This window comes from Gadus macrocephalus, chromosome 6, assembly GCF_031168955.1.
Source record: "Gadus macrocephalus chromosome 6, ASM3116895v1".
Lineage (NCBI taxonomy): Eukaryota > Metazoa > Chordata > Actinopteri > Gadiformes > Gadidae > Gadus > Gadus macrocephalus.
Genome location: NC_082387.1, coordinates 5,200,398 through 5,212,283, shown reverse-complemented (window position 1 = coordinate 5,212,283; position 11,886 = coordinate 5,200,398). Strand labels below are relative to the sequence as shown.

The following is an 11,886-nucleotide window of genomic DNA, read 5'->3' as shown; positions in this document are numbered from 1 at the left end:
TCTCTCCCTGCCTCTTTCCCTCTCCTATCTCCCCCTGTCTCTCACCCCCTGCCGCGTGACCAACCCTGAAGTGTTGTTCTTTCATAATTCTCCACCTAGAGGGTACATTTAAAAACAGTCCTAATATCTGGACATGAAACAAGTTGCATTTAGCCCATCAACCTCGAAATGATCATTCAGGCACGATGATGTCACCGTATGTGGGGAAACAGCCTACATCATGTCTCTTACCATTGGACTCTCTCTTTCCCTCTCATTCTCTCACACAGACAAATCTGCAATATTGCATGCTTGTATTCTTGGCGTTCAAGCAGTATTTTGGTTGCAAGAAGATTGAGCATCCATAAAAAAGATAGTCACTCAAAACAAATGGGAAATATAAGGGGGCGTGAAGAGAGCGTTTAACTTGCACAATCTGTGATTAAATTCACAAATCAGTATGAATTTATATCAGTAGGCCTATACTATCAACCAAATTATGTAACTTTATTGTGTGTGTGTGTGTGTGCGTGCGTTTGTGTTTGAGTGTGTGTGTGTGTGTGTGTGTGTATGTGTGTGTGAGAGAGAGTTCAATGTAATTCGTGCGCGCAAGTTTATAGCCTACTGCAATGGGCGAATGTGCATGTATAAATGTGTTTTTAAAGACTATAATATCGGCTGCCTTCCACTTGTGTCTTGGCTGTGGCAGCATGTCGGGTTAAGTTCGCCATTACTTCCCCGTTTCTTCCTCTCCCCATAAAAGGCGTGGGGCCGATGACGCGCCTCCCCACGCCGCTCTGAAGTGGTCTGCACGCTGTCTACAGGCTCTGTGTAGGATGGGGTGTGTGTGTGGTGGGGGGGGGGGGGGGGGGAGTCTTGTAGCTGGCAGACCTTGAGGTGGTGGAGGGTCCATGCAGGATATTCTGGTGCTCGGTGCAGAGCGAGTAGAACGGGTTTAACTGACATTGTGGGGGACTGGACGAGCAGAGGAGGACCATACCTGCACGGAGGCGTTCATCTCTCTCTCTCTCTCTCTCTCTCTCTCTCCCCCTCTCTCTCTCTCTCTCTCTCTCTCTCTCTCTCTCTCTCTCTCTCTCTCTCTCTCTCTCCTTCTCTCCCTCTCTCTCTCCCACTCTGCCTAATGGTGTACCTATAGCCTCCGCAATATCCCGGACTTTCTGCAGGATTTATTTTTATTCCCAGAGACGATGAGTGTGTGGGACTGCCTGAGTGTTTCTCCCAGGTCGTTCCGAGGATGTGTGTTTGTGCTCTGGTCGGTGTTCTCTACAGTCTGGAGTTTTAACATCCAGGCGGACCGTCCCGCCGTTTACCGGGGACCCGGTGGGAGTTACTTTGGATACTCAGTGGACTTCTACCAAGCGACCGCCGAAAGTAACACGTAAGCACCCACCTAGTATAATATACTTAGTTAATTATTGTTCAAGTAACCTCTGAAAGGGAAGAAATAATTTCCATTCGCTTGCCCAAATACCAAACTGTTTGCCTGAATAGAACAGAACAAAATAGAAAACCCAATGAGATGTTATGTATAAAGTCAAGTGAAACCTATTCGTAAAGCATCCGGCGGTTCTTGGTCAACTTAAAAACGACGTGAGTTCAACATGCCCCCCCCCCCCCCCCCCCCATGTTGTCTCTCCCTCTCCCTTGCTCCCCCCACCCGTCTCTATCGTCCTCTGCTCCGTCTCTCTCTCCCGCAACCATCTCTATCGCCCTCTTCTCTCTCCCCCCACCCATCTATATGCCCTCTGCTCTCTGTCCCCCCCACCCCCCCCAAACGTCTCTATTGCCCTCTGCTCTCTACCCCTCTCCATCGCCCTCTCTCCCTCTCTGTCTCAGGATGAGTGTTCTGGTGGGGGCCCCCAAGGCCAACACCTCCCAGCCAGGTATTGTGGAGGCGGGGGCCGTCTACTACTGCCCCTGGCCCGGCGGGGCCGACAGCTGCAGACAGATACCCTTCGATAACGCCAGTGAGTCCCCAAACCTTCCTCTGCATCTGGGCCATAGGAAATGTGTGTGTACATAATTTGTAATTGTGAAAGAAAGAGGGATGAGGAACAGGGAAACAGTAAGAGAGAGAGGGATGGGGGTAGGGAACAGCAGAATGATTTTGGGGAAATCTGCTATTTATTAATTTGCTGCATCCCTGTTCACAATTCCCTTTTGATCTCTCTCTCTCTCTCTCTCTCTCTCTCTCTCTCTCTCTCTCTCTCTCTCTCTCTCTCTCTCTCTCTCTCTCTCTCTCTCTCTCTCTCTCTCTCTCTCTCTCTCTTTCTCTCTTTCCCGGTCTTTCTCTTTCGATCTATCTTTCAATCTGTCAGGCACTATGTCTCAGCAGGCTGTTCATGCTGGCAGAATATGGGTTTTAAAACATAGTGTAACTCATTGCAAAGAGAGAGAGAGAGAGAGAGAGAGAGAGAGAGAGAGAGAGAGAGAGAGAGAGAGAGAGAGAGAGAGAGAGAGAGAGAGAGAGAGAGAGAGAGAGAGAGAGAGAGAGAGAGAGAGAGAGAGAGAAAGATACTGGATGTCTGGATATGGTAACTATTTCTTACAGATTTACTGTGTACCTATTTATATGCGTACAAACCATGGGCTAAGACACAAGTACACTATGTGTGTGTGTCTGTGTGTTTGTCTGTGTGTTTGTGTGTGTGTGTGTGTGTGTGTGTGTGTGTGTGTGTGTGTGTGTGTGTGTGTGTGTGTGTGTGTGTGTGTGTGTGTGTGTGTGTGTGTGTGTGTGTGTGTGTGTGAATCCATCGTTGGGTGATGTAGTGCAGATGTATGTGATGTGAGATCATGTGTGATACTTGTGCACATGGTGAATACAGTAGAGCAGAGCTCTCCTGTTTTACAGATATATACCCCCCCCCCCCCCCCGGGAACCCCCAATGCAACCAACCCCAAAGTGTTTTAACAGAAGCAAGGAGAAAAGACGGTCAGCATACAATTGTGCGGTGTGTTTTACCACACATCGGTGTAGTATAGTTAGATACGATAGCAATAAGGCTAATATTTAGACAAAAAAGAAAAAAAAAGTGTGTGTGTGTGTTTGTGCGTGAGTGTGTATGAATCTTAATATCTGTGCCTGTGTGCGTGAGTGTGTGTGTGTGTGTGTGTGTGTGTGTGTGTGTGTGTGTGTGTGTGTGTGTGTGTGTGTGTGTGTGTGTGTGTGTGTGTGTGAATCTTAATGTGTGTGCCTGTGTGTGCATGTGTGTGTGTGTGTATATGGTGTGTGTAGGTGTGTATGAATGTTACTATGTGAGCCAGCATCCGTGTGTGTGATTGTGTGTGTGTTTCTGTGTTCCTGTGTGTGTGTTAAGTAGAGGTGTTTTATTGGGGGAAGACTCTACGGTTTTAAGCAGACCCAGCTGGCCTTTAATAATATTGGCAAAGATCTGTTTGCAAGTAGAGCAATTATCTCCCAAATGGACTACAAACATACACACACACTCTCACGAAACTCTCACGGACACACACACACACGCGCGCGGTGCGCGCACACACTCACACACACACACACATACACACATAGACACACACACGAGAGAGGTTAATTTAACTGTGATGGGTTCACCCTGACATAAGATTTTGACTGCATTGTTCATTAAATTACCAATGTTGTGTGTGTCTGCATGTATTCATGCCTTTGTGTGTGTGTGTGTGTGTGTGTGTGTGTGTGTGTGTGTGTGTGTGTGTGTGTGTGTGTGTGTGTGTGTGTGTGTGTGTGTGTGTGTGTGTGTGTGTGTGTGTGTGTCTTTGTGCGTGCGCGTGTTTTAGATAGATGTAGATTTGAGAGTTTGCGATGGGCTCAGAGTGAGGGCCCCTATCCCATGGGCCCCTGAAGGTCTCTGAAGTGCTGCTTGTTTTATGAGCAGGGTCTCCCATCAGTCAACCGACAAATGGCTCTGAGCAAATGGTGTTTCATCATTTTCTTACAGGCTTCCTCCTTCCGCAATAGAGAACCCCCCGAGACTAGATCAACATTAGCATTAGTCAATATGACCTAGCGTTACACTTTCATAAAGTCTCTGATTCTCTTCCTGTGATCAATCTATCTATCAATCAATCAATGTATCTATCTATCTATCTATCTATCTATCTATCTATCTATCTATCTATCTATCTATCTATCTATCTATCTATCTATCTATCTATCTATCTATCTATCTATCTATCTATCTATCTATCTATCTATCTATCTATCTATCTATCTATCCATCTATCTAGCGTTACACTTTCATAAAGTCTCTGATTCTCTTCCCGTGATCAATCTATCTTTCAATCAATCAATGTATCTATCTATCTATCTATCTATCTATCTATCTATCTATCTATCTATCTATCTATCTATCTATCTATCTATCTGTCTATCTGTCTATCTGTCTATCTGTCTATCTATCTGTCTGTCTGTCTGTCTGTCTGTCTGTCTGTCTGTCTGTCTGTCTGTCTGTCTGTCTGTCTGTCTGTCTGTCTGTCTGTCTGTCTGTCTGTCTGTCTGTCTATCTATCTATTGACCCTATGTATCTATCCATCTATCTATCGTTTTATCTATAGATATATAGCTCTATAGTTCTATTAACCCTGTGTATCTGTCCAGATAACAGGATGATTAAGGTGAACGGCAGCAGGGAGCCTCTTGAGTTCAAGTCTCACCAGTGGTTCGGTGCGTCGGTCAGAACACACAAAGGCAAAGTAGTGGTGAGTGACTGGATGATCCCACAACACAGCTCGTACCTTAACTTAATTCAACTCTAGAACTGATTTGATCTAAAGTCAGTTTTGTTAGTTTTGCAAGGGAAAAAAAGACACGATTAGAGAAGCATCTTGTGTCTTTAGCGAAGCCTTATCTGCACCAACGGTAGGTGATTTGGAAATTCCTTAAGTTCCTGTCTCTAGCTGCACTGTCTCATTCTCTGATGTGTGGTATCCCGTTGTCCCTCAGGCCTGTGCTCCTCTGTACCACTGGCGGACGGTGAAGCTGAGTGGGGAGAGGGACCCCGTGGGGACGTGCTACGTGGCCGTGCAGAACTTCAGCGCCTATGCAGAGTACTCACCCTGCAGGACCAGTGAGTCACCCTCCTCCATCTCCTGACTCCCTCGCGACCCCGAGGGAGTCAGGAGATAGGCTAGGCCACTCGACCTAGCCTATCCCTTCCCCTCTCTGTTGTCTGTCTGCTCTCTTTCTCTCTTCCTCCTTCTCCCCTCTCTCTCCCTCCTGTCAGTTGAATCGTTTCAATGCATTTTGTGGCATTTATGATGTTTTTAAGCAAAGCTTTATGATCTGGAGAGAGTGACTGAGAGGAGATCCAACGGCAGATCAAAGGAAATGCATTCATTTTCGGTTATATTTTTCCCCTTTAGCTCCATCTATGTTGTCTCTTTGTTTCTCTTTTATATCCCTCTCTCGCTCCTTCTTTCTCCCTCTTGCTCTCTCTCACTTCTCTTTCTCCCCTCTCTGTCGCCCTATCTCTCCCTCTTTCTCTCTCACTCTCACTGCCCCCCTCTCTCTCTTCCTCCATCCCTTTTTTCTCTCTCCAACTCTCCCTCTCTCTCCCTCCCTCTCTCTCACCCCTCTCGCTCTCGCTCTCGCTCTCTCTCTCTCTCTCGCTCTCTCTCTCTCTCCCTCTCTCTCCCGCCCCCTCTCTCTCCCCCTACCTCCCGGCCCCGCCCATGTCTCCAGTCATACCCTCTCTATTCTCCTGATCCCAGTCCCCCTAATGTTCAGAGACAGGAGCCACCAGAGTCCTGGAGGTTATCAGGCAGCTTATCGTGAGCAGCAGATCAAACGCTCGCCCCTAACCCGTCGCTAAATCTCCGACTCATGAACTTCAGTCCTCAGGGTCACGGGGTCATGCACATCCACACATGCATTCAAATTGAAACATACATCACAGACACCCATTACTGTTTACACATCGGCCCGTGCACACACATGCGTGCGTACGAACACAAACACACATGTGTGCGCACACATACACATTGGTGTATGCATGTACATACAAGTCAGGTTAAATCGTATTCATTCTCAGGCCATTTGTGCTTATACGGATTTCAGCTTGTATGCCAATGTAGACCAACCAAGCGCCAATAAAGATTAGGTTGTAAAATTGTTCAATGGTTCTCGAGAGGGAAATACTTTTGAACACAGATGGTGCTACTATAAATGAATTTATATAGGTGTATGTGGGGCCTTCTCTCTAGCAGCTTTCCTACAGTGAATTTATGACCAAAGAGACTGAATTACTTTACTAATCAAGTACTCAAACACAAAGCGGTTTGTTGCATAAGTGCATGTGTGTAGTAACGAGTAGTTTAGCCTCACCCCAGGTTGTCCCCCAAGCAATTTCTTGGGCTGTCTTCATAAGTAAATCCGAGTTTGGTAGTTGGACTGTCATGGTGAATAACACTGCAGGAGGTTTGGTTGGAGATTCACATTATTTATTTTATTCATGCTAATATTATATTTCTCATTTGAAATTGTACACTTTCAAATACATTTTTTCCGAGAACTCTGAAAACCTGACTATTATTTTTCTTCTGTCTGTCTGTGTGTCTGTGTGTGTGTGTGTGTGTGTGTGTGTGTGTGTGTGTGTGTGTGTGTGTGTGTGTGTGTGTGCGTGTGTGCGTGTGCGTGTGTGCGTGCGTGCGTGCGCGCGCGCACTGCACATTTGTTTGTGTGTGTGTAAGAGAAATAGGGATCTATAGAGGAACAGGTACTGGAAAGAATTTAATGAAAGCAGGATGGGGGTAGGGATTGTGTGTGTATGGTTGTTTGTGTGTGTTGTTCTGCATTGACATGCTTGCTTTGTGTTTTCTTCAGATGACCCAGACCCGGAGGGCCAGGGCTTCTGTCAGGCGGGCTTTAGTGTGGACTTCACAAAGGTAACGACCGCGCGTCTCTATCGCCACACGCCACCACACACCTTCATGCCATCACCTCAGCACAGCCTAGAGCTAAAGGATATTGTCAACAGCGCAAATATCACTGTCTATCATATAAATGTTTGACATTTACATTTACATTTAGGGCATTTAGCAGACGCTAAATATCGCTGCAAGTACAGTAAGGATGTTCATAGAAACAAATGGCAAGCACTAACAATCGCTAGGTTAATCCATTCCCTGTATACAACAAAGATAGCTAGGATTAGATGAGAAACCATTTGAGGAACCTTCAATAGAAATCGGGATATGACATAGTCAGCCCCCCTCTACGGTGAGGCAGCCTTTAAAACCAGCAGAAGGGCTAAGTCGGCCTTCATCATCTCAGGGTAACAATAATCTGATCTCCAGTGAGATCTATTCCTATCCAAATGTTGGATATTACATTGATGTATTGTCCTGCTTTGCAACACTGCACACAACATTGTTCCATTAAGTATTGTTGACATGCTGAAACAACGTCAACATCAGGCTCCCATTTAGAGATTTACAGACAAGGCGCATTGTGACCACATTTGTCACTTTAGGAGACTCCCCCAAGCATCCTTATGTGACCTCACCATAGGAAAATAATAGAGAACAAATACATCATCTCTGTCTCTGTCTCCTGCTCCCTCTCTCTCTCTCTCTCTCTGTCTCTAGCTATTTCTCTCTCTCTCTCTCTCTCTCTCTCTCTCTCTCTCTCTCTCTCTCTCTCTCTCTCTCTCTCTCTCTCTCGCTCTCTCTCTCTCTCTCTCTCTCTCTCTCTCTCTCTCTCTCTCTCTCTCTCTCTCTCTCGCTATCTCTCTCTCTCTCTCACCCAAAGCTCTCAGTTTGAGCTTTGACCTCCAGCGTATGCTTTAACTTAACCCTGTTGTACAGGAAGTTGTCATGCTCAACAGGATGTCAACTCTAGCTATGAAAGCCACCATAATACACACACACACACACACACACACACACACACACACACACACACACACACACACACACACACACACACACACACACACACACACACAAACGCACACACACACATAGAGTTAATAAATTGACATAATCTTTACAAATGTATGTCTTGTGACTCACTTAACTCTATCAGGAAGGACGACTGGTGGTTGGTGGGCCTGGAAGCTTCTATTGGCAAGGTAACTGAAACCTCATTGTTCTCCCTGCATATATGAACTGCTTTAGAGGAGTCTTCAGAGAAGAGAATGCCAGGAAGCATACCCTTCTAGTACACACGCACACACACACACACACACACACACACACACACACACACACACACACACACACACACACACACACACACACACACACACAAACACACGTACACATGAATGCTCACAGAACTATGAAGTGTGCTCACCTAAATGTTGTAACTTCATATTCTTTATTAGTGAGATCTGCCTGTGCATGGAGTATTACTCACCCCCAATGTCCCCTGTTTATGTTCCATCATCATTCTGGCACAGGAAGTGGATGTTTTGGGCATTATATTGATATGATCAGATCAATGGACTGGAGTGGAATGGACAAACTCCCCACAGTGCAGAGATAGTGATCAATCGAGGGGGACAGAGAGAGAGAAAGAAAAGAGAAAGACAGAGCGAGCGAAAGGTTGTTAAGGATTGACCATGAAGAGCAGATGAGAAAGGTGTGGAGAGGAACATAAAGATTGGAGAGATGAGGCTGGAGGGAAATATAAACAGTTTTCAAGGAGTTCATAGTAAAAACCTGTTGCAAAGAGCTAATAGAGGTCAGTTTGAATTGATGAACGGGCACATGGCAGGATATGAAATACTACACTCACCATACAAAATGTACTATGCATACTTTCAATAATGGCAGATAGATAGACAGATGAACACTTAATGGAGGATAAATGAGAGTGAGAGAGTATGAAGAGGAGTGACTGAAGTGGTGAGAGGTGGAGAGAGAGAGAGGGATTCTGTGGTAGATGAAACGTACAGTCGCTGAGGTCAGTTCTTTGGGCCTCAGCTAGACAAAGCAGAGGGATGAGGTCCCTTAATGAGTGTGGACACAGCTGGACAGCTACTCCCTAAAGCCCAGGTGTGAGAGACACGTGTGTGCGTTGGTTTGTGAGTGCGTGCTTGTGTTGTGTGTATGTGTGCATCTGTGTGGTGAAACGGGTGATTATCCAGCCCAGCCTGGCTGATCTCTCATCACTTTGACTGATTTGGCGGTAACAGAATCCTGGTACGTTGGGTGAGGCACTGGGCCGGGGGGGGACGGTAACTGATCGGTTGCACAAGGACCCTGCCTCAGACTGTAGCCTTCATCTTAACCTCTGCTCTGACGACCCACCGCCCGTCGTCTGTTTAAGAGAACGAGAGGAGAGAGGGAAGGAAGAGAGACGCATGGAGGGAGGGTTGGTGATTTACAAGAGGTCAGGAAGAATCCCAGTAGAAAGGGAGATGAGAACCAAAGAGGGTCAAAAAATGGACAAAAGTATTTCTCTTTATAATTCACATGATCTACACATATGCCAAGTCTTTTAAATATGCCATTGTTATTCAATATACATCTTGATTTTGTACATATTTAACTAAGCAGCGTGCTTTTACCGGGCGCCACGTCTAATGGACTCTTTGGACTGCATCAGTTTGTTTGTGTGTGTGTCTCTCTCTCGCTGTCTCTCTTTTCATGTGTGTGTGTGTGTGTGTGTGTGTGTGTGTGTGTGTGTGTGTGTGTGTGTGTGTGTGTGTGTGTGTGTGTGTGTGTGTGTGTGTGTGTGTGTGTGTGTGTGTGTGTGTGTCTCTCTCTCTCTCTGTCTCTGTGTCTCTCTGGACACTGTCTGCCAGCCTGCTTTTTCCTCCAAATGTTAATAAAGCACTCAGCCTAGACTTTAAGGACTCTTAATATTCAGCTGTTATGCTCAGCCTTTGGACTCGCTCATTATGGCGAGAGCCTCCACAGATATATCAATAAATATATCAATGTAAACGTAATGCAGCATCTAATACAGCTGGTTCACTACAGGGGCCCATTTGTTACGGTTCTTAGCATGATGTCTCATAAATTGCATAGGACATTTAAAATGAGACGGATATGAAGATTTGTTCCTCTAAAACAAACACCAGATTGAGGCTGCATGAGAGACGGCATGAGAGACAGCAAGAGGGGAGAAGAGAGGGGGAGAAATGTAGAGTGGGAAAGAACAAGAGAGTGAGAGGGAGGGGAAGAGAGGGAGGGGAAAGAGAGGGGAGAAAGAGAAACGAGAGCGTGCAAGAGGGGGGAAAGACAGTAGAGAGTGCAGTGAGAGCTGTAAAGAAGGAAAGAGAGTTAGGGGTAAAGAATGAGAGAGAGAGGAAAGAGAGGAGTAAAGAATGAGAGAGAGGGGAGAGTGAGGGTTAAAGAATGAGAGAGAAAGAGGGGTATAGAAGGAGAGAGAGAGGAAAGAGAGGGGTAAAGAAGGAGAGAGAGAGGAAGGGGAAGAGAGGGAGGGGAAGAGAGAGGGGATAGAGAGGGAAGAAAGAGAAACGAGAAAGCGCAGTGAGTGCTCTAAAGAAGAAAAGAGAGTGAGGGGTAAAGAATGAGAGAGAGGGGAGATAGAGGGGTAAAGAAGGAGGGAGAGGGGAGAGTGAGGGGTAAAGAAGGAGAGAGAGAGGGGAGAGCGAGGGGCAAAGAAGGAGAGTGAGGGGTAAAGAAGGAGAGAGATGGGTAAAGAAGGAGAGAGAGGGGAGAGTGAGGGGTAAAGAAGGAGAGAGAGGCTAAGAGTGGGGGAGTAGGAAGACCAGTGGGTTACGAGGGCAGACTTCTCCCCCTGTCAGTGCACACACACGTCCACACATTTTGGAGGATTGATGACTGGCTGAGGGCCGTCGTAGAAAAAGTCCTCTGTTTGTTTGACCTTTTCTTAAACCATAGAGGAAAGGAATGGGAAGTGGTGTTTGTGTGTGAATGTGCGTGCATGCGTGTCTGCATGCATATATTCCATACACACCCCAAACAGGGTATTGAAAAGTCCAGCCTTCAGGGGCATTCGGTGTGTTTTTTCCTGCTATCCTTGGTGATGTTGTGCTTTAGGCTGTTTGCCAGATTAACCTTGTTACCTCTTTCCTGTGTGCGTCCGTTTGCGTGCCTGTGTGTGTGTGTGTGTGTGTGTGTGTGTGTGTGTGTGTGTGTGTGTGTGTGTGTGTGTGTGTGTGTGTGTGTGTGTGTGTCTGTGTGTGTGTGTGTGTGTGTGTGTGTGTGTGTGTGTGTGTGTGTGTGTGTGTGTTTGTGTGTGTGGCCGTGTGTGTGCGTGTGGGCGTGAATGTGTGCGCAGGTCAGGTGATGACAGCAGGGATTGCTGAGATACTGAATGGTTACTCGCTGAAGGCGGTGCTGAGACGAGTTCCAGGAGAGAAACACACCAGTGCTGCTGCAGACACACACGACGACAGCTACCTTGGTACACACACACTAGCCACAGCCCTGTTCTATACTCATATACTTCTATATTCATATAAAAGCGCATTATAAATACAGTCTATGTATGTGGTTAATAATAATGTAACATGTCAATGCTCTTTAGGTTACTCTGTGGCCGTGGGAGAGTTCACAGGGGACTCGGAGCAAGGTGAGGGAAACAGCAGAATAAATCACAGCCACTCATCACCAACACCCCTACTGCCTCACAAACACCACCCACCTCGGCACACAACATGCACCCCCACCAACCTCCATTCACTGCTTCCATGTGTGATCAGAGGAATGGATAAGAACCAGGGGTGCAGCACTTTGGGTTTCCGCAGGCCCGGGAGAGGCCTCATCTCAATAGATATCAAACGGTCACATAACCACACAAGAAGCTCCCTAGATCACCTGTGATCTGAGTGCGCTAGACCCACTGGACGTTGCAGGAACGTGGTTATGGGAGTTTGACTCCTACCCGAAAGGTTGTGGGTTTGAACTCCAATGTCTGCAGTCTAAATGCAGGCCTTTTTAAATGAGAACCAA

At 46.5% G+C, this 11,886-nt stretch overlaps 1 protein-coding gene across 1 annotated transcript in view; it reads left to right on the top strand.

Annotated features, from left to right (window-relative positions):
• Positions 1 to 846: 846 nt before the first annotated feature.
• The window catches only part of LOC132458758 (integrin alpha-8-like), a 62,760-nt gene continuing 51,720 nt past the window's right edge, over positions 847 to 11,886 (top strand). Inside the window, 8 exon segments of the mRNA XM_060053055.1 lie at positions 847 to 1,378; positions 1,837 to 1,967; positions 4,595 to 4,695; positions 4,940 to 5,063; positions 6,818 to 6,879; positions 8,021 to 8,066; positions 11,213 to 11,338; positions 11,462 to 11,506. Of these exon segments, the coding sequence (XP_059909038.1) occupies positions 1,188 to 1,378; positions 1,837 to 1,967; positions 4,595 to 4,695; positions 4,940 to 5,063; positions 6,818 to 6,879; positions 8,021 to 8,066; positions 11,213 to 11,338; positions 11,462 to 11,506 (826 nt within the window). The 5' untranslated portion in view covers positions 847 to 1,187.